This window comes from Monodon monoceros, unplaced genomic scaffold (genome assembly GCF_005190385.1).
Source record: "Monodon monoceros isolate NGI ecotype Baffin Bay Population unplaced genomic scaffold, NGI_Narwhal_1 Super_Scaffold_13, whole genome shotgun sequence".
NCBI classification, from domain to species: Eukaryota; Metazoa; Chordata; class Mammalia; order Artiodactyla; family Monodontidae; genus Monodon; species Monodon monoceros.
Window position 1 is genome coordinate 4,472,039 of NW_021703769.1, and position 22,685 is coordinate 4,494,723.

The 22,685-nt window shown below is 45.1% G+C and overlaps 1 protein-coding gene across 12 annotated transcripts in view; it reads right to left on the bottom strand.

The window, feature by feature from the left end:
* Positions 1-18,509, bottom strand: part of STX16 (syntaxin 16) — a 54,136-nt gene extending 35,627 nt beyond the window's left edge. For 2 of the 12 annotated variants that reach the window (XM_029220182.1, XM_029220187.1), the window contains exons 1-6: positions 17,669-18,509; positions 9,858-9,869; positions 3,182-3,289; positions 2,627-2,767; positions 1,495-1,660; positions 317-408 (exon numbers count right to left, since the gene is read on the bottom strand). In XM_029220182.1, the coding sequence (XP_029076015.1) occupies positions 317-408; positions 1,495-1,660; positions 2,627-2,767; positions 3,182-3,289; positions 9,858-9,869; positions 17,669-17,749 (600 nt within the window). In that variant the 5' untranslated portion in view covers positions 17,750-18,509. Of the gene's footprint in view, positions 1-45; positions 1,473-1,494; positions 2,026-2,626; positions 2,768-3,181; positions 3,290-9,857; positions 9,870-17,617 lie in introns of those variants that run through there. The other 10 variants (XM_029220181.1, XM_029220186.1, XM_029220179.1 and 7 more) reach the window with 8 other exon arrangements.
* Between the last annotated feature and the right edge of the window lie 4,176 nt (positions 18,510-22,685).

Consider the following 22,685-nt stretch of genomic DNA (forward strand, 5'->3'; position numbering starts at 1 on the left):
ACCCAAGGGCTAAGTAGCAAAACCACCGGGGAGAAGCCTGCGCACCTCTGGGTTCTTCCCAGGAGTGGGGTGGGCAGACTGCTTTCCGGAAGGTTCTGGAAGGCAGATGACAAGGTCTCCCTGCAGCCTTTGGAAAGGAAGAAACAGTATGGCCCCCATGACCGTTCTTCCGCCGGCTGCAAAAGCCACTTGATGGATGTGCACGTCACGCAGGGCTGATCCATTTGCATCACATGGAAGTTAAAGGTCCACGAAGAGAAGGAAAACAGACCGGAGCGCAAATGCACGGCAGTCAATTCTGCAGCCCCTCACGTACCCGATCATAAAGAGTATTATCGTCTCCATCGTCCATCAGTGGTACTGATGTATCAAAAAAATGCTGGGATCTTTCCTCTCGATTCTTCAGGCCTATCATGGATAGGAATTCACTTTACTTGAATACGTAAACCATCCTGGTTACTGTCCCACCGTTAAAAAGGGGAAATCTAGAGTAAAACTCAACAGTCAAAATGGAGACATTCTTAGCAGCTTTAAAAGAACCCTATCTCACCTCCAACAGAGGTGGGGGGGACAGTAAAGGACTACAAACATGCAACAGTATGGAGTACTTGGGGTTATCTAAGACAAAAATCACACCATAAATGTGTATAATTCACTGGATGCCAAGTGAATGACAAAATGACACAACCATGTGAGAATCTCTAAGAGAAGCAGAAATATTTAATCTAACTGCTGTTACAAAGCATTAAAAAAAAAAAATCAATATCTCTCCCTAAAACCATCTCTAGTAGAATTCCAAATGGCCCTAGTCAAATTTTAGAAATAGTAAAATTAAAACACAAATATGCCAGTTGTCAGGAGGAGGGAGAAGTAGTTTTGGGGGAGCCTGTGGGGATACTATTGATTACAATGGCAATAAAGGAAAAACCAGTTTATAGGGTAATTAGAATGAGGGTGTAGCTGAAGCCTGACTTGGCACTATTTAGGAAGGAAGGGAGGCCGAGTAAATCACTGTGCCTGGGGAGAAAACGTTTGTTTAAACTACTCCCAGGAAAGGTGTTGAGACTCTCTCTCAAATACTTGTTGTTGTGCAAATATGAAGCTTTAACATGATTACAACTGTTTTTTACCTACTTAGCAGCAGCTCCTCCACCCCTAACATCTAGAAAGCTACAAGCTTTTAAAATGTGCCAGACTGATTTTCAAATACTTTAAACTTGACACGGCCTATGTTTCTGTTTTGTTCTTTTTTAGATGAGAACGATTTGACACCCTGTCGCCGTGGTTTCAACCTGGGCATGGTTTCCCATTGGGGGCGGAAGGGAGCTCCTTTCTGTTCCGTAAGGTGGGAATGTGCTCAAAAGCTAACAACGAAAGGCACAGGACAAAATGGAGACTAGTAGCAAAAGAGAAGGGTAAAAACACCAAGCTGTGGCAGGCTCTAACGCCAGAACCCCCGTTACTCAACGAGGCCCTGCACGGGCGGACACTCACGCTTGAGGTAGCCCGACTGCGCGCGCCGGAAGCGGGCGGACAGCTCCTGCAGAGTCTGCGCCAGGGAGCCCACCACGTTGCGAAGCAGCCGCTCTTCCTGCTCCGAGCAGGCCCTGCGGGCCTGGCTGGGCAGTGCCTGCACTGCACGCTGGCACCTGTGGAAGAGCTGGGAGAACAGGTGGCGCTCACAGCAGGCCGGCGGGTGGGGGTGGTGGTGGCCCAAGGTGCCCCTCGGCCTCTTCGCTCACCGGCCAGAGTGAGACACACAGCGCTCTGTCCAGACCGGCTGGCTCCGAGAACGGCCAAGAGATCAATGCTGAACCGGACCTGAACAAATGGGGTGTGTGTGCGCGTGCGCGTGCGTGCGCGCGCGCGCACGCTGTGTGCATCACTCCTTACGGCCTTCTTCTCATTTAGTCCCGACAACCACCCTAAGAGGCAGGTATTATTATTATCACTCCCATTTTACAGACGAGAACACTGGAGTCCAAGGGATTAAATGAGAATCATGCCATTGTTACATGGCTAAAAGCCGGGATCCAAACACTCCAACACCCCAGGGCTTTTCCCACCCACCCCACCGCTTCTCTGTGCATTAGCAACACAGGAGATTTAAACAGACGGAAAATGTAAGCGCGCTAGTTTACACACGAGCCACATTATTTTAGAATTATTCAAACGTAACATTTTACAAGAAACATTTCTAGGACGCTGAGTTTCTCTAGGATACTAATAGACTCAGTCTGGGGCAACAGCTCTCCATCCTTTCAGTTACAACCACCCTTTTTTTTTAACATGAAAAAATCTTGCACACTCGTATACAATAGAACTTACACATCTTAAAACCAAATGATTGAACTCAATAATGTTCTGAATTTAATTTTCAAATCAACCCACAGTGGTATCTACGAACAAATGAAAAACAGTCCCCACCCCTCCAAGGCACGGAGCAGACGCTGCCACCTGGAGCAGCTCAGGGCCTCCTAGAGTCCCTCTGTGAACCTCCGGTCGGGAAGTGGAACTCTGGGATTAATCTGCAATCTGATTTAGAGCCGGACCGCGTTCCGGATTTTGAGAGGGGGAGAAGGCTGGGAAGCGCAGGCTCCCGCCTGCGGGCCCCTTCCGTCCTCACCTGCGTGATCTCTTGGGTGGTTATTTCGATGGCATGCTCCTGCTCGAGGCTGTCATCCAGGGTGGGTCTGTTTAAGTGCTGGTCATGAAGGCTGGCTAACTCCTTCATCTTCTGTTTAATCCGGCCAACATCGTACTGTATCTAAACACATGAAATCACAGAACGTCACTGCTGCCTGCCAGGTTATCTGTCTGCCTCTGAGACAACTGGCTACGCTCACAGTACGGAGCTCAGTCTTCAGCCCACTTGTAGCTGCCTGATCAACTTTTAATTCAAACGACCAGACATTCAAATAGCACTCCTGGTTACACAGTCCTTCAGTTTATTTCTATAATTCAGGTAGTTAGTACTAAAACCAAAATCACAAGCGTGCACACACACACACACACACACACACACACACACCCCTTTCTTGTGGTATGTGAACAGAATAATCCTAAATCTAACATACTTCCCGGGACACTCATTGGAGTCTTTATGGCAGGTATCTTAAGATACGTTAATGTCCTAATTACCTCAATAAATAAGAGAGTGTGGAACTAACATTCAACTTACTTCATCCACTCCATCCACCCATTTAGGAGGTAACCGCTTTGTCACGCCAACTGCTGCCTCTGGGTCTAAGCTAATGCCCGACACCAGAGCCATGCGATCATCAGCGAGCTACAGGGAAATAAAGGGACATTAAAAAAATTATTCAAATTCAATTTAGATAAGCACAGTCTTACTCCCTTTTACTGCTGCTCCCTAAGAAGATTCAGAAACGGAGGAATAAATGCACTTCCCTGTGTTACAAACTTGCTTCTGATACTGCTAGGGTATGGAATGGTTTTCCTGTCTCTTCATGCACCACTTCTTAATTTCCTTGGGCATACTTGTGGACATGCATTTGACTTGCTCTGGCTATGGAAATGTAATGAAAAAGTCAACAAAAGATCCTTACAAGAAAAACCTTAGTACTATCCTATGATGGGATGGCATGAACCTCAGCAATTAATTTGATCAGACAGATGCAAGTTAAAAAAAAAATTCTAGGCTGTAAATGGAACTAACACAAAAAGGTCACGGTTTACTTACATACACTTAGCTTATTTTGTGAATAGGGCTGATCTAGTTATCTCAGTCACAAGATCATTAACCATGTGTTAAACTGTGTGAAAGAACTGCCTAAAACAGTCAGCAAATTATCCACCATTTGGCAAAAGCAATCCTTAAAATTTCAAGGCACTCTTACACTGTCCTTTCCTTTCTTTGGTTAAATGTCCACGGGCAACATTTTCACTTATTTTGAAATGATCTCAATAGTTCTTGTTTACTTTACCTATGTAATACACGGCCGGAGGAAGCTTTTAAGAATGGGAGGGGAATCGTGGGTTTGGCATGCTGAAGCTGCCCTCTGGCCTGGAGGCAGTGAATGCTGAAAGGGTCCCGAGGTACCCTCTGGAGCCCAGCACTGACAAATGCCAGTTTCAGAAGATGCAAATGATGATCAAAATAGAATGGAAAACAGCACATGAAAGTCCTTCCTTTACAGGTAATACTTTGTAAATTTTCTAAATCACACTGCAGAATTGGGTGAAGAATTTATATTGCTTTTCTCCCCACCTCTGCATTTATCTAGATTTATTGTTTTTCATTCATTTGGCAAATACCTGTTTGCTTTTCTAACAATAAAGGAACAAGGCAAAATGTTTAACATCCTCAGACGAAGGGGGAAGATAAATCACATAAGGAAAAGCCTAAATTAAAAGAACTCTTCAAGTAATAAGCCCTAAATCCCGAGCAGAGAGATTGTAGCAAAATCCCTAAAAGCAAATGAGAGTCCTGCGTCTGCCAGCCGTCATGCCTGGGGTGGCGCTGCCCCCACTGGCTCAGGGGACCAGCAGCCCCAGAAGTGCTCCCAGAGTGTCTGAGTCGTGATCAGGGCCAGCGCATTCCGCCGCCGCGTGGACCCTGCAGGGCCGGTGTCATTTCAGGTCTTAAACAAATGGTGCGTCATCCCACCTGCACTATCTGGGCTTCTGCGTCTGTGACATGGTAATTCTCAACCAGAGCCACCTTGTCTGTTTTTAAGAGTTCACTAACAGGAATTTTACATTCTCTTTATTATTTTAATCCTCACAAAAGCTAGGTGAGCTAGGAACTATTATTCCAATCTATAAATGAGGAAATTGAAACTCAGGAAAGTTAACTAGCTTGCCCAAGGTCACAGCGTATTATGTGACAGATTAAAACCTGGATCGGCTACTCCAGGAGCACCGTCCACCCGGATTGGCAGGCGCGTGAAATATAACTGTAACTTGCTAAACGCACCAGGACAACAAGCCCTCAGACTTAAAGGATAACACCAGACACGGTCCTCAGATCCATTCCCTACCAACTACACCAGGGACTACAGGACAGGCTCTGGCTGAGCACAGAGGCATCCACAGAGCAGCCTCTCTCGAGGACCAGCTGCAGATGCAGCCCCAAGGTGCAGACCTCACTCCACACAGAGTTGTGTATTCCTCAGAAGTCCTGCCCCAAAGTCACCAAGAGCTATGCAACTTTGTGGAGGGCACGATGACCAAAACGGAAGGGACAAATCACACATCAGCACCCAGCGTCTGCCAGCTATACAGCAGGCACTGTAGAGTTGCCCGAGAGCAGAACTTGATCTTAAATCTCCAGCTGTTCATACAAAGCAACACCTACGGGTCATAGTTTCTACTACGCCAGTTTATCATCTAACCCACTACATTTTACTATGACACCGTATCTCAATAAAGTAATAATAGGAATTTGTTTTATTTAGAGCTTTTAAACTCACGATTTTGAACTGCTGTTACGGTTTACTAATATCCATTAAACTACAAAGGATACAGAGATGGTATTCACCTAAATTTATCTGCACGATAATTAGTATCAACTTCTCTGAAACAAATAAGAAATTATAAATCACATATGAAAAGTCAGTTGAAGTGGATTCAACTCTTTTTTAAGCAGTACTTGATTTTACACCATAGATGTGTTCCCCCAAAAAACGCATGTAAAAGAGTGTGCAAACACACCCTCTTCAAGTGTCCTAAGGAAGCTTGCTCATCGAGAGGTCCCCACGTGAGGGGGACAGATGCTAGCCCATCTAGCTGGCCCTAGCTTTCCCACATGCTGTATCAGGATGTTGCCAATAAGACAGAAGAGCTGATTCTTTGAGACTGAGAGCTTTAAACAGGGAAGAATTGGTCCCCTTTACGGTATAATCTGCAGCAATAGCTCATCATGATGAAGAAACGCAGCCGGACTCAGAAGAAACGTGGCATTTATTTTATCAGTATGGATTTGTAATACATTTCACAGTATGTACTATTTTTCTTTTAAGACTGTTTTGGGAAGGGAAAACCTAATTGAAGATAAGTGTCACTTAAAAATGGGAACAAATATGAACATTAAAAAATACATCTTAAATGCAAAACAATCACCCTTTCAACTTCAGAAACCTCACTGCCAATCTCAACACGTTTTCTCATTTTTAAGATCCAGAATATATCAGTTTTCAAGTTGCCATCCAAGCCGGTTCAGACCTTAAAAAGCTGCCAGATTTTTCATTCTCTTTACTTGTCCCTACTCCATTCGGTGTCCCCCTCCCAGGTTGATGGTGTTGGTCATTAAAGCTTTTCTTAATGAACTTGTGCTTCTGAAGCAAAAAAAAAATCTTCCTTACTTTTTAAATAAGAAAAATTTTTTTTAATAAAATTGTGTTTATGAGGATTAAGAATTCTTGTCTCTTTGATTTGTAACCCTTGTCCTCCAAGAACTATAGTGCACGACCACAACCCAGAGTCATCCAGCTCAACTGCATCAAGGCAGGAAAATTGCAACGGATGCTCACAATGGCGCACCCAAAGGCTTCTTGTTCAGCTCATCAAAATTATCTTCTGTTCCTGGTCCACTTTAGACACTGACAACTGTCCCTTTAAAGAGTACCAGACAGTATGCACGAGTGCTTGATCTATGGACGGAACACACACACACACACACACGAGCACAGTCTTGTAAATCTTGCTGTCCCAAACATACAGCCTTCCTCCTCTTAGTGAACCCTGCCTTTACGAGAAGGCTGATTTGGTGTACCGTAAGATTAAGGAAATGGCAGGGCCCCTGCAGGGACTAGGAAAGTCAAACACAGCCCCTCCCACCCCCCGCCACACACCCATGTAAAAAAAACACACCAAGTTCAGCCATAATGCCCTGGTAATAAGAACCAGTACTGACCATTCTGGACTTTTTAAATGTTCTGTGGCAACGAACATTTAAAAAAAGTCCAGAAGGGACGTTGACAATTACAGCCTGGCAGCTCTGGTTTCCACCTGAGACAGTGTGGGAGTGTGTATGATTGCAGTCAGACCACAAGCATAACTCACTGGGCTCGGAAGGCTAATTGAGACAATTAGGCTGAAGAAATCTCAGTTCTTTGAGGGAGTGAATAAGCCTGTTGTAGAAAAGAGAATCAGGGACTGTCAGCCCTACAGTTTTGTTTTTTTTTAATCTGTGATAGTTCTAAAAGTGTTTACTTTTTCTGATTATGAAACAATAAATGTTCAAAATTGACACTTCTTTAAATGTGCAAAAAATATAGAAAATTTAAAAATCTGACAATCACACCACCCAGATACAATGTTACTAGTTTCACTGATTTTCCTTTTTTTCTCAACTCTTATATACGTCCTAAAAAAAAAAAAAGTAGGGAGCAACAATTAACCTGCGCTCTGTTGGTGCTGGACCCCCACTGACTTGGTCATTTTAGTCCCAACAACAAAAGTCCAGAGGGCACTGCTCCCTGTTCTACAAATACAGACACCGAGGGGCTCACAGACTTTCCTTCTCAATGCTGCCCTCAGCAGGGGGACCAGTGAGCCAGCCTGTGGCCCCCACATCCCTGCTACTTCACCCTGCCCTTCCCAGGCTATATGGTTTGGGAGCCTGATTTTACATCTTGTAATTTTTTAATAGTTCCTCCTATGAATTTTAAAACCCAACAACTTGGGAGATGACTTTGTCCTAGGCAGGGAGTAGATGAGAGCAGAGAGCAGAGGACAGGGCCATACGCTGGGCAAAAGGGTGAACGTTGGGTGGGTTTTCTCCCTGGGCACACCTTACTTAGTATTCCTGAAGAAGAACACAGCCTGCTATCCCCACGGTGCAGCAGATCTTCGAACTGGTTTGAGTAGGAGAAACGACAAACCAATGTGAACACACTGCAGGAGGCCACCCCGTGACACAGTCAGGACAGTGTGCTCAGGTCTCACCTACCCAGGGGTGGGCTTCCATCTGACCCACGCCAGGATCGATTCGAAACCCTACCGCAGCCTTGGCAAGGTGAGGCTCTGGACACCGTTCCTAACACAGCCCCAGCTCCTCGGTCAGCGCCTGGCAGTTCGTGGTAATAAATACGCAATTATAATTAGCTGCGTGAGTCAACAATAAATGGAATGAATGAATGAAGTAAATAAAAGACAGGTCATATACAATTCACTTCACTGATACAATGGTTCTGGACAAAGGACAAGATGGGGAAGTGAGTGGCTCGGGTGGCCGAAGGGCCACGTGGCCCCGGAATGGAAAGGCTTGGAGCTCGGAGGGCCTCTTGGCACGTGAGGTGCGTGTGGCTGGGAAGGGGCTCTCCACTCGGGGTCTCTGCTAGAGATCGTGGCAGAGAGAATTTCTGCGGGGGGAGCCAGTGTCTGGAACTTGCTGCCTGAAGAGGAAGTAGGAGAGACTGGAAATAGGTTCAGACGGCGGAGCCCTCAGGAAAGACGACCCTTGACAGCCCCGGTGGGAGAAGTGTTCAAACTTAAGCTGTTCTGCTGTTTGTTTTTTCCCCACAGCCCACTTCCTTTTTGGGGCCACAAGTCCCACATTTCCAAACCGTTCAGTAAGCGGTAGCATCCATTCTTAGATGGATGGGTTTGGTTTTAAATACTAATTGTTTTTTAATGACTCAAGTAATAGATACACATGGTTTAAAAATATATATCCAACCTACGGAAAGGGTTTGCAACAGAAAGGCAGTTTCCCTTCCATCCCAGACTTTTCCTGGAAGGTATCCACTGTTAATAGTTTCTTCTGTCTCTTTGCAGAAATCTAAGTACACACAAGCCTGAATGTTAGTTATTTTTCTTAAAAAAATAATTTTTTTTTTTTTTTAAGAGTAGGAATCGCGGTGTCCAGTGTTTCGCATCAGGCTTCTCCCCCACTTGGCCATGTGTCTGGGAGCTCATTCCCTGCAGCCCTCAGAGACAGGCTGCACTCTTTTTAACAGGTACAGTACAGGGAATTAGAGTTGCTATATAATTTATTTAACCAGTTCTCCACGAAGGACCTTTAGGTTGTTTCCCATCTGTTGTTATTATCAACTAGTAAGGGACCCCATTGGTTTTGAAGACAGTGGCCCTAACCCCACCTCACCGTTCATACTTCTAAAATTAAAACAAAAACCAATGACACCCTCCCACCCCCAATTTTAAAAGGACTCTTTTAAAAAGGTCTACCTTTAGGAAAAATATTTTCAACCCCTTCATGGCTGAAAAGATAACAGAAACACAAAACCAACAATCACAGTTCAATCCCCTTTTTCCTCAACGCTTTTATTCACACGACTAGAATAAAGTGCTGTGAACACATACCCTCTCCATCTTCCGGGAGAATTGCTAATAAGTGATGAAAAGGCCAAAATCGTGCTGCTAGGAAGTGGGGGGGGGGGCACGTAACGATTAGTCAGTCAGCACAACCGGAGGGCCACTCGCTCGGGGCCAGTGACACCTCAGCAGACATCTCAACAGGTCTGGCGGCTCCGGGTCCTGCTTCCTTAGGGCTTTTGCCAGACATCACGTCCTTCTACACCTCTGAGCAACCTCACTGCACAGTCTCAGGAATCAAGGGAGTTGCACGCATAATCCTAAAAACAGTCTGGCTTATTTTAAGTGCAAGAAATTTTACTGCTTCCAAAGTTGAGACACTTTCCCGACAGTAGTAAATAATGTTCCTAAGCCCTTCCCTAGATCATCAATTCACCTGGCGTGAAAATACATTAAATAAATCCTAAGTATTAAACTGTAAAACACAACAATTAGAAGTAATCAAAACAAATGCTAAAATATGTGTACACTCTTAGCATTTTACATATGACCAAAGATTTCAGAAAAACAGGCATAAATTTATAAACTAACATACAAAAATAGTCAAAACACAATACCTCATCCAGCTCCTGAGAGATATGTTGTTCCCATCAGCCCATCCAGTTAGGGATAGCAAAAAAAAAAAGAGGGATGGGGACAGACAGACAGATAAGGGATGGTCAGTTGAGAAAACACTGAGATTTTACGCAACTGTAAAGTTGACTAAAAATAAAGATCCACTAACCAAAGCATTTAAAAAAATCTCCCCCTTCTGATTCTTCCTTTTTTTAAAAAAAAAAAAAGCTACGTCAATATTTATCTTATTATGTTTTTTATTTTTATTTACCATAATTGTTGTTTTGGTAAATGAGATAGGATACAAACAATAAATAGTTGTAAAAATTAAAATACAATAGAAACAAATAAAACACACTTGCTTTAGTTTCAATAAAATATAATGGTATTGTTTCATAAATATCAAATATCATACACAAGATTCTAAATTTCCCTGAGGAAGATAAAATCAAGAGAGCAAAGCTGAAATGTAATTTTACCATGTCAAATAAATGTAAATTTTAACATGTAAATCAGCCCTGCAAATGCAGCAAAATTAGAAAATGAAAACCCCCCAAAATTGTCTATGGCCGAATTCAGATAATATTTGAGTGACCACATATGTAAGGGCTCTACAGATTAAATCCCGAAGACACGGCTTTCTCCGTGGTAATAAGCAAGCCGAGAAACCACTCTTCCCCGGAGAGAGACACAGGTGGTAAAAGAAAAGAAAAACTCTTCCCATTTGCTTCGCATGCATTATTATTAGTCTAGAAGGCACACAGTTATTTATTAGGCTATTATAAAGGAAAGTAAAACAAAAGGTAAGGAGAGGGTTTTTTTTGTTGTTGTTGTTTTGTTTTTTAAAGGAGGAGTAGAAAGGAAGCAGCACAGGCAGGCAGAAGATTTTCAATTTAAAACCAAAGGTTCTTTTTTCGATCAAAGTGGAACTCTATCTTCTGAACAGACATTTCCTAATGACAGATAATCTGAACAACTAAGTCTTTTTTTTTTTTTTTACAGTATTGATCACTGAAATAATTAGTGGTGAATTTCAATAATCAACTGTTGGTTTTTTTTTATGCTGAGCAGTCAATTTAGAAAATAAAAAACCATAACTTCTTTCTTTAAAAATTAATAGTGCAAATGAAACTGGTCTATCAGGGCCAAAATATTATTAAACAATGACAGCAATAACAGTGTAACCACAACATTCCTCCATGTAAAAATTCAATCAGCTGACATTATAGAAAGCTGAAAGTGCTCTTCATTCCTTCTACACTTTGCCATGAGAGCAAGAGAACTATATTTCTATACACACCCTGCCATAACAGTAGTACTACAAGATATTAATAGAGAAGATAGTGTCAAATGGAAATCTGATTTAATTACCTTTTATTTTAAGAAGAAAATCTCTTTATTTTTTAAAAGCTTAACATTTTCAGCAAGAAAGCATGGAAGTGATTTTATTAATAAAACAACACACAAAGCAAAACCCCTAATTCAGTATCTCAGTCTGCACATCTGCCTGTTCTGCAGGGGCTCCTTGGCATCCAATCTTTGGATAAAGCATTACTGCAAACCCTGGTTAAGATCTCTGCTGCACATGAGCCTGGCCTCTTGGATTATCAACCAAGCACACACCCTGATCTTTTGGTTTCTACAATTATTAGTTGACAAGAGGTGAAATCAGAATCATGGGCTAGATACGACTCTTTTTTTTTTTTTTTAACAAATAGGAAAATCAAGCTTCAGAATATATAAATCCATTTCCCCAAAGTCACAGGGCTGAGATGGGGACAGACCCAGGTGTTCAGGCCTCTTTCCACCCCACCTTCCAGTTTTCCTAATTTTATTACCAATTCAGGGAGTTACTAGTGATGGGCAGCTACTACCATACCACATTGGGAATTAAATTCAGGAGGTCATCTTTTTGAAGAGCATTATCCCCTCCCGTTTTGCTACTTAAAAGCAGAAGGCCTTTCAAAACTCCCCCTGCCACCAATTTACCAGAAAATGTTGTCAAGACCTGAATTAAAACATTCAGAATTACCATCAGGAAAAACCAAAATACAGCCAAATGAAAACACGGTACTGCACACCATCACCTTCTAAATCTTTATAACGTCTACATCTAGGTTTTTGACCTGCCAATGGCATACAATCGAGCAAATACTGAAAACTCCAAGTAGCATGTGGAATTTATTGTCTAAAGAACTTTCTACATAAAACTGAAAAATAAGTGGAAACCCATCTGTGTTTACTCAGGAAGTCTGGGAAAGTTGAGCAAAATGAGTTGGAAATACAGGTCTATGCTATAGTGATACTTACTTTATTTCTGTTACTACCAAAGTAAAAGTTTGCTTCACTTTTATCCAACAAAGTACCCTTATTCTCAAGTACGCCTCTCTGCTCAAATGGAATCTTTAGAAGCAGAAAAGCAAATAGATCTAAAGAGAAATATACAATGATTTCATACTTGGATTCTAAAGACAGAGAACTAACTTTCCAACAGACTCAGCATGGACTAAAACATAGAACTTTCAATATGCAAGTCAAAATGGACTTGCATGGTTGTAAAATGAGATAAAGATGCAATCCCACCGTAAGAAAAAAAAAAGATTTTTTTTAATGGGTTCTTCCATTCTCCGGGACCTGCAGCACAAGTCGGGGAAAAGCAGCCAGCACTCCTGTGGCCCAGCAGGTAATACAGGGCTCCGGGCCAGGTCTGCCTGAGTTCCCATTCCAGTTCCCTGGCTCACTAGGTGGGCAATACTGAGCAAGTTTCCTAACTCCTCTAAGCCTTAGTTTCCAGATCTGTATCATGAGAAAACAACACCACCTATTTGATGGAGCTCTGTGAGGATGAAGTAGGGTTACACCTGGAGAGGGCTAAGCCCAGTGCCAGGCACATAGTAAGCTCTCAATAAATCTTGGCTAATATTATAGTCAAGACTGAAGAAGGACCTCAGTTTTCTTAAAACCACAGTTAATCCTCAGTTGTTTTTTTTCCCCCAAAGCACACCATGTTTTATTAAAAATAATGTGCTGCTTTCAAACTAATCTAAGACCAATTAACTCTAGCTTCCATGTATAGATTGTGCATTATTCTGAAACAGAGGGTACATTAAGCAGTAAACACTAACAAAGTAGCTCAAATCCCTCTATAAGACCTGTTTCAGGAGATCAAAGGAAATCACCCAAGTCACACATCCCCTCATCGGATCAGAACAGCAACTCAACATCTACTTATCATTCATTCAAGACTTTACACGTTTTTTTGAATGATTATTTAATACTGTAAATTCATTCCAGCTCCTTAAAGCTAAGCTGCCTGTAACTACCTGAATGAGGTGCTGCCTTAAAACCTGCACTTGGCAGACAGAATGTTAAAGCTTCTCCACAGTATTGGAGCTACTTTTGAGGACTTTAGCATCGGTCTGATGAGCGGGGCAATGCTGTTGACTGTGATTTCCTCCTTTTCAAGTTAAAGCTAAGGATGCAAGCCTTGGTCAGGAGAAACAATGTATTAAAACAGAATCTAAGAAAGCACTGCTGAATCCACAGGGCCACAAGAAATCACCTAACTCAAACCCTCCGTTTATAATTAAGGCAAAAGATGTCAGAAGAGATTAAAAGCTTGCAGGAAGACCTGCATTCTGCGTCAGCCACAGAGTGAAACTTAGCCCTAAATTCCCAGGTTTAAACTCCAGGGTTCTTCCCTTTATTTCACGCTGCCCTGAGGCAGAACCGTGATGGGGCATCCAAAACTGAGGCCAAAACAGAATGAATGGGAAACGCCAACGGCTGCATTTTTGCTGACAGTCTAAAAATTAAACCCCTGGTCTATTTTTAACAATTAGTTTTACTAATATCAACACAACCGAGAATACAATTAAGTAGAATTTTGTTCAGTTCTGGGTGCTGAACTTTAAAAAGCACACAGAAAAACTAGACTTCATTCATAGGCAAGAAAACTTAACCTCTCTGCCTGAGCCGGGACTGCTGAGCTAGAGAAAGCTCCGGGGCACCAGCAAGCTGCAGGGTTATCTCTCCTGCAGGAGAAGGAAGAGGCTTCCTGTGTCAGAGACCCGGGGGCCAGAAGCAGAGCTGGGATCACAGGATGCAAGACACAGACAGAGACGGGCTTAATAGAGGCAAGGACTTTTTTCGCAGTGAAAGAGGTAGAGGTGACGGCTGCTGGAATTTCCTATCCCCATCACATAATGCGGTCAAGGAAGGCAGGCAGAGGGGTTATCACAGAGGGGATGTTGGGTCAAACGACCTTTAGGTCCCTTCTGGCCCTTGGGACGTTTTGTTTGTTTTGTCACCGCACATCCTCCTTAAATTCCTGCTTAGCTGTGACATATCTGCCTGAATGCGGCACAAACCTGTTTTATATGCGTATATAGGTACACACAGTAACCCCACCACCACCAACCACCAACTTCTACTTTTTTCCTCCAACTAGGATGCAAAAAAATGCCTGTTTAAATTCTTTGAATGATATGGCTTTAAGTGCCCTTTGTTTTGAGGTGTGTAATACACACACGCACACACAAACACCACTTTACAATCAATTTCCACAGCTTTCACCTAAAATAAGGATGTGCAAATTCAGACTTAAAACTAAAAAAAAAAAAATTATTTCAGATGTGATTTATTTCTAATTGTGAGATAATTTGCACACCCCAAAATCAAGGTCTACAGCTTTTTCTTCTAACTAGGAAGTAGAAATTTCAGTTTATGATTTTTTAAGTTACACTCTAGAATTTAGTTACTTCCTTTTTTAATTACCTGAGTTTTAGATAAATATATACAAATTGCCTTTTAATTGTTTTACTTGTGTTTTTAACATGCCAGGTATTTGTTAAGTTTTTATTTATGATTTTTCAAACATACAGAAAACTATGTAAAATGGCACAGCCTCCCCCCACATATTCATCACTAGACTTAACAATTTGTTATACTCTGCCTTATTTGTTTCCTTTATGGGGGGGGTGTTAAGTATATAAACTAGGTGATGTTTTGACATTTCAATACGAAACATTTCAGGAGACCCCTCTAATAAAGCTAACAAATTTATTTAATTAACTAATAATTTCTTAATACCACCTAAAACCCAGTCCATATTCAAATTTTATAGCATTAATTTTGTTTGATTTGCTACATGATTTTGAAATTTACAACTCAGAAATGAGGTTTAAAATTTTTTATGAGCTAGATATGCAGTGAAAAGTATCAGATCAGTTATTTAATAAAGTTTTAAAAATTGTGTTAGACGTAGTTTTCCCCAAAATGTTTATAACATTTTCCCAACTTCCAGAAAAACTGAAAATATTGTACCCTCTATGTAGTCATGCTAACATCTTGACATACTTAATTTTGTGTGTCCGTGTGTGTGTGTATAAATGGTTTCTGTAGAATCAACTGTAAGCAAGCTGAAAATATAATTCACCCCTAAACACTTCGGAAATTTATGACATGCCATGTTTTTTAATGCACACAATTAAAATATATAAACGTGTGACTTCTATTTAATTCTAACTTAGGCAAACCATCTTTGTTTAACTGCAAAAATCTGTATTTTAGATAGTCTTAATTGACTACAAGGATCTTTTAAATGATCTAATTGCTCATAGTGATCTGAGAAAGATTTTAAATAGTCAAACCAATATATGTAACATTTTAAATGGTATAATATGTAAAAAATACTTGTTACTGCTCTGACTTAGGCATGTATTTTTAGTCTGACTTAGAAATCTATTTTCAAGAAAATGTCTGAGTTAGCTAAATATACCTGTACATTTTCTGACATATCTATTTTTCCAAATTGTACAGTTTAGCTATATATTTTAAAATATTTGACTTAGTTTATATATATATTTAAAATTACCTAACTTTGAAAAGCATTTTAAAAATAGATTTGACTTAGAGATGCACTTTTAAAAAGCTGCCTATCTCAGACACCAGGTTTTTAAACCGTCTGACCAAATGATTAAAAAAAAAAAGTCTCATGTTATCCTATGGTTCAGTGTATTCTGAACCTTACATGATTAAAAATTTTAAAGCAAACATTATGCTTTAAAATCAGTTAAAGACTGATACCTTAGAAAACATAACGGGAGTTTTAGTTCTGTTTTTTTTCTCCCCACGAGGTAGCATAAAATCAAGTCATTTAAGGAACATGCAATTTTTACATCTTATTTAGCAAAACTAAAGTTTCATGGAGGATTTTTTTTTTTTTTCACTCACTTCTACTCTCCATTTCTTGGCTTATTTCAGAACATTCTTTTCAAAACTAGCGCTGGAATTAGCCCGTTCCCATTTTGCACTTACTTCAGTATAATACGACTTCTTTCAGTTTACAAACGTAAAAAACCTTCAAATTCTTAAGTAAATGAAAAACTAAACACACTCTGTCCCTCCGTTTTCTATGCTTTTTGACCTAAGTTTACCGTGATTTTATTCCTAAAGCTGCTCACACAGTTTACAATATCTTTTCTATATAAGCAAGCTGACCAAATACATTTTCCTCTTGTGATTTACAAAAAGGAAGAACTGCCTTTGTAGACCCTCTGTCAATAATCAAGACAGATGGCCTGATTTTTGTGACGCATTTAGATCAAGTCATAAAGAAAAAATGTAAAGGGAATACAGTCCCTAACAGGTGAAATAAATGTGAGATTCCCCAAACTGTATATGTCAAGTATAACCCCCAAGAACCTGGTCTTGGGGTGACTTTATTCTCTCCTCCTCCAATGCTGCTTCTATTCAAACCCAGCCCGTCTACAGCAAGGACCCCCCACCACCACCACCACAAACTAGTTTCATAACTTCACTTTTCCATTTAGGCTACCACAGAGCTCATCTCCCTCCTCCTGTTTAGATCATGCACACACACCCCCTTATTCAACAGAGCAGGAAACTGAGGCTCAGGAAGAGAAAGGAGCCCCTTAAACAAACAGAAAAGCAACAGCAATCTTTCCAGGCCCTCCCAGTAAAAGATTCTACTGCTGGGCTAAAGAAAGTTTCAGGTTAATTAAATCAAAAACCGTGGGCTATTTGGGGGGGTTGATTTTCACATACACACCATGCTCTTTTTAAAAAGTTCGAATGGAGGGAAAAGCTTAATTTCCTGTCTGGGAAATGGAAAACGAAGAAGCTAGCACCTTACAGCCTCACAAACGAGAGCCCCCAGGAAAAACAGCGAAGCAATTATTCACAGGGAACACGAAACACAGAGGGCTGCGAGGCCATTAAAAGAAAACGGACGAAAAAAAAAACCAAAACAACTCCTTCCTCTTTGGGGGAAGGGCATCGTGCATTTGCAAGGATTTGGGTCTGCCAGCCTGCAACCCGACCAGCAGAACCGAAGTAAGGCTCAGTCTGCGGGGGCGGAGTGGGGGAGGGGAGCTTAAAACAAAACGGAACGAAAAGGCTTCAGAAAGGCCGAAAGCTTCCAAACCTTAGTGCTAAAACATATGTAAATTGGAGGCTGCGGGTCGCGCAGGGACGGCCGGGGGGGGGGGGGGGGGGGGGGGGGGGGACTGGGAGGGATGCGGAAGTGAGGAGAGAGTGCAAGGCAGAGGTGGAGCAGGGGCCTAGCACTGGTTCTTCCCCAGCCAGGGTGATCGATGCTCTCAGACCCCAGCCAAGAGACCTTGCATTTCCGTACTAGTCTTATCTTCTTTTTTAAACAGAGAGACAGACAGAGACAGACAAACAGGCAGAGCCGCAGTGCACACGGTGCGTGTGTCGGAGAGGCCGCCGGGAGACTCACCGCAGCGATACTACGTGAATGCAGAGGGCTGCAGGTGGTGTGACTACTCACTTGCTCGGCTAACAGCTGCCGGTTTTGGATGGAATTATTCCGCAACAACAAGAAAGCGTCCGTTAAACGCCTGGTGGCCATGTCTCACCCTTTGTGACCCCCGCTCAGGGGCCCCCCGCCCACTTCGATTCCAGATTTTTTCACTTTCTTGCTCTTGGCCCGGCCTAGTCTTGCCCACCCTTCACAGGAGCTTCTCTTGACAAGGCCTCAGGCCTTCAGCTGAGCAGCCGCTGCTTTGCGCTTCGTCTCAGCACAAAGACCCCTCCCCAAATAACCACCTAGGCTTTCCGATTGTCTGACTCCCCCTACCCAAGACCTGCCTTCGATCTCTAAGCACTTAAATCCCCCCAATCCTTGCGTTGCTAGCCAACTTCCCAGAGACCCCTCCCCAATCCAACCTTGGATCTACAAGCGTCTAACTCGCCAATCCGGCTCTGGACTGGGAGGCCCTGAAGCCCCCTACCACATTAGTCTCTGACACCCCCTAGGGCCTTAGCCGGCTCTGCCTAACTTGGCACACAGGCGTCTGGGCCGGGCCCTCAGGCCTGTCTCCAGCTCAGTTTCCCCACCAGAGGCCTGGGAGGCCTGCTTGAGGTCCCCTTTGGACAACCCGAGCCAGGCCTGGGCCCTGAACTCCTGCTGCTGCCTTCTGGGGCCTGGTGTGAGCCTGCTAAGGCCGAGGCCCGACCTCCTGACCCCTTCCCTTTGTGGGCAGCCTGGTCCTTCACTGCCACAGCAGGCTGCCGGCCTGCAGGAGGGCATCAGGGCCTGCCTCCCCGGCCTCCTCACTCCTCTTCTCCGGCTCCCTCTATCCCGGGATCTGACTGCTGCTCAGCCCCGGGCCGTTTCCGTGCTACGGTCCCGGGTTCTGGCGTCCCCCCTGGCCCTCTTCCTGTCCGTCTCTCGCGAGTGCCCCCCTGCGACGTTCATAAGCCTTGCTCGCAACGTTCCGGGCGCGGGAGATCCCTACCCCCCCCCCACCCCCCGGCTGCCCCGGGGCAAGGGAGCGCTCCGCCCTCTCCCGGGGTGCTCCCGCGACGCTAGGTTTCCCCTTCCCAACTGGGCCCAGGCACCGGGAGCGGGCCGCCGGGCGGGCCTGAGCCTCGAGAGCGTGGCCCCCACGTTGCAAACAACCGCCAGGGGCCTTGGCGCGCTTATTAGAGTGGAGTCGAGCGGCAGGCAAATTTGGGCTCCTGCAGAGCCGTAGTTTGAGGCGCGCGGAGTTGGGGCGGGAGAGGAAAAGTTGGAGACGACTGCCTCTGGAGGCCGAGCACGCTCCACTGCAGGCGGAGGCTCACGCTCGCTTTTTTTCTTTTTCTTTCTTTTTTTTTTTTTCCAATTCTGAAAAAAAAAAAAAGATGTATCAGAAAAACAACCAGGAGGGGAAAAAAAAAAAAAAAAGCAAAATCTGCAGCTAGAGCTCCAGGCCGCCTGGGCCGCGCCGCCGCTTGCGGTCGGGGGTCGTGGGGGGTGCCCGCCCTCCCCGGCTGCCGATTTCTGTAGGGGGCACTGCAGGGTTGTAGAATCTCAAGTGGAAAAGTTCCCCGAAACTTTGACAGCCCCCCCCCCCCCGCCCCCAGCAACTTTTCCCTGCCTAGTGGGCCCGCGCGCCGGCGTGCCAAGCCTGGCCCCGCGACCCCCGCCCGCTTTCCGGCGCTGGAGTCGGGTCGGGGAGCCCCTCACGACCGCCGCTGGAGGTTGGGGACCCGGGTGGCCGGGATTCGGGCAGGGGCTCCGCCGGGGAGCGTTGGGATCGAGCCGCCCGAGCCCGAGCGCGCGAGCAGGGACTAGGCGGTCGCCCCGAGAGGTGTCCAGCCCGGGGCCACACCACGGGCCGCACGAGGCCACCCCACCGGCGGCACGAGGTCACCCCCTGGGCGACCCGAGGCCGAAGCCCGAGCCAGAAACGGCCTGGGCCGGGCGCGCGGGCCCGAGGGGGTCGGGGTCGCGGAGCCAGGCGGCCGCGCCTCCCCCGGGCCCGGGCCCGGGGCTGTGCGGGCTTCCCCTCCCCGGGCGAGCCGGGGCCGCCGTGCCACGCTCGCGACTGAGGTCTTAACAAAGGAAAATCGCCCCGGCACTCGGGAACGGCCCCCATCCCCGCAACTGGTCCTGCATTAAACAAACTTTACACACATGTGTGTATTTTCCGAGCGTTTCCCGCGTGCTAAGCTCCGGGTTTGCAAAAAAGAAGGAAAGCAAAACGGGAAACACAAAGCCGGTGTCGGCGCTCACAAAGGGCGGTCGCCCGGGCGGCGCGGAGACCCGGGCGGTGCGGAGACCCGCGCGCGGCTCTCAGCTGCACCCGCGGGGCGCCCGGCGGAATCCCGCCGGGGATCCGCCGGGCAGCTGGCGACCCGCTAGATAGAAATATATCATTTTTCTTTCCTAAAGGAGAATGTTTCTGTGCATCGGTTGTGTAACTAAAAATTGTTGTGAAACATATCTTTGGGAGGGATATATCAAAATGCATAAAAGAAAAAGAACCGGGAGAGCCAGCGAGCAGGGCTGGCGCGTTCGTTTCGAGGAAGGGGCTGTGGTTTTCGGAGCCGGGCGGCGGGAGAGGGAGATGCGCGGGGAAGCGGCGCTCGTTCGCGGGCTTTCGCGGGCGGTGGACGATGCTCGGGCGAGACAAAACCTCGCAACCGTCTCGCCGCCGCGTGTCTCCGCGGACAGCGAGCTGCCTGCCTCTCCGAGCGGGAGGCTGCGGCGGGAGAAAGCCGCTGCTCCAAAGGCAGGGACCCCGGTTATCTCGTGGAGGGAAATTCGGGGAATCTGTGTGCGGACCCCCGTCAAGCTCAGCACCCCGGGAGATATGTGCCTGTTTGCCGAAAGAGGGAGAGAACTGTCCCCACACCGCGTGCGATCCCCGCAGTGAGACCTGACCCAGGGCGCACGGCTAAGCCCCCTGCTCCCCGCTTCGGGGGACAGATATTGTAAATAACAACCGAGCCGGTGTTCGGCAAGACATCAGATTAGAAACGTGGTCCGCACCCTGTTCCTTTCTTTTGAGCACTCATCACCTTGCAAAGCGGGGACATGTTTATCTCTGGCTTTCTCCCCCAGGCTAGAACGTGATCTTCCTGTGCAGGCACCGTGTTTTATTCATCTTTGTACCCTCTGCCATTTCATCTATTTGGGACTAGGCTCCAGATAAATGTTTTGTTTTGATGTGCATGAATGAATTAGAGACCCGCGATACCCTCCACAAATTCTCTGACCTCCCTCAAGTGACTTTAAGCCTTTAGAGCCCTTATCGGTTAGGAAGGGGAAAATGTGGGGTTTTAATAATCCATATAATCCGTGCCCTGTCTACCTCTCGGGGCTATTGTGAAGATCCAATGAGATAAGTGAAAACCTTTGTCAGCCATCAGATGCTGAGCGAATATAGGATGCTGAGCGAATATAGGATGGTTATTCATTCATTCCCTTCACTGGGAAAGCGTAACAAAGTAATTCCTGGGCTTGTGTTTCAGCAGATGGTGGTCGCCCTTCCTGGTCAGTCTTAAATATTTATTGCAGGACAATCTCGTTCTTACATTTAGGAAATCAATCAAGCTTCCATTTCTTTGAGAGAGATGAACGGGAGCTTGCCCACATAAATAATGGAAGAAAAATCCCTGTAGTCTCCAAACAGCCACCTCAAGCAACCCAAGAGCCCAAGAGCAGGGAAATCATGAAGAATCCGTGAGACTGGCATAGCAACCCAAAGGTGGCAGCGTGCAGCTATAACCTGGCTGCGTCCATGCACAAGATCATGTGCGTGAAATAGTGTTAAGTGAAATGGAAGCCCTGGCCAGGACATGCACACTGGTGGAGACCGTGTCCAGTCCGTGTACGCCCTGACCCCTACTGGAAGGGAGGTGGGTTGGGGGGAGAGGGAGGATGTAAATCATTACATTTGAATGTTCCTTGGCTGTTTTATTTTCCTGTCAAGTGGCTCAAGGCTGATTTTTTTTTTTTTTTCAAGCATTCCCTCATGGCCAAGTATGTGTTTCCTTGGAATTGAAATCTAGGTTGATGGTTTTATATTTTAAAAGCTTTCATTGTGACTCATTCTTGGCCTGGGATAGGATTCTGTAATACTCCCCAAGCTCAAAGAGCCTGGGTGTCCTGTTTCTTGGGCTTTGTACCCACTTTCTAACATTTTGCCAGTGGATCCAAGAAGTCACTTTGGGAGACAAGTGTTTCATTGTCTTCTTGTCATCTTAATCAGTGCGGAAGGGAACCATAAACATGGACTTTCCTGGCTGAAGCCAGACAATGGCAGGGGCAGGAGAAGGTTTTCAAGTGCAGATAGGTCAGTGGTTAGACAAAATGGGTCAGCAGCGCCAGACCCACACCCTTCAGGGAAGGAGTTTAGATGAGATAGGGCTCACGGAACCCTCATTTGGGGCCAGCGCGTACTAAGTGTGCTGACCGTGGCCACGTGTTTTACTTCAGGAGCCGTCCTGCTGACACAAAGCTCACGTAGGCTGGACTCTCCCTGGAAGGCTTCACAGCAAACTCCAAATAGTAGGTCATGGTGGTGGGAACTGGGTACTCCCTGAATACATTTCAAAATTCTTATTCTGTGGCTTAGGAACCCAGATGTGTCAAAACAGGTGGAAAAGGGGTTTAAACAGTGTCAAATGGACACCTTTTACCTTGGGCCTTCCTAGCGCCTTTTGGAAGACAGATGGTCATTCTTTTATCAGGATGAGCAGCAGAAGCCCCTGAGCCTAATGAATGTCTCGTTTGCACAGATCTGACATAACAGGTAGATTCTGACCAGATTTAGGACACAGGAGCTTTGTTTTCTGTCTCCCCAAATAGCTCCTCAAAACCTTGAGTATTTCCAACCTCTGGAAACGCCCTAGCTCTGTCTGCCTTCAGCCACGATGCCTCTCGTGAGCAGAGAGATGCCAGAGAGAGGCAAGTTTTGTTTTGTCCAGACTCCATTAGGTTTTTATAGCAGACAATTCAATTCAGGAAGCATTTCTAAAAAATCTAGCAGTGGCTCTGCCTAGCTCTTGCCAGG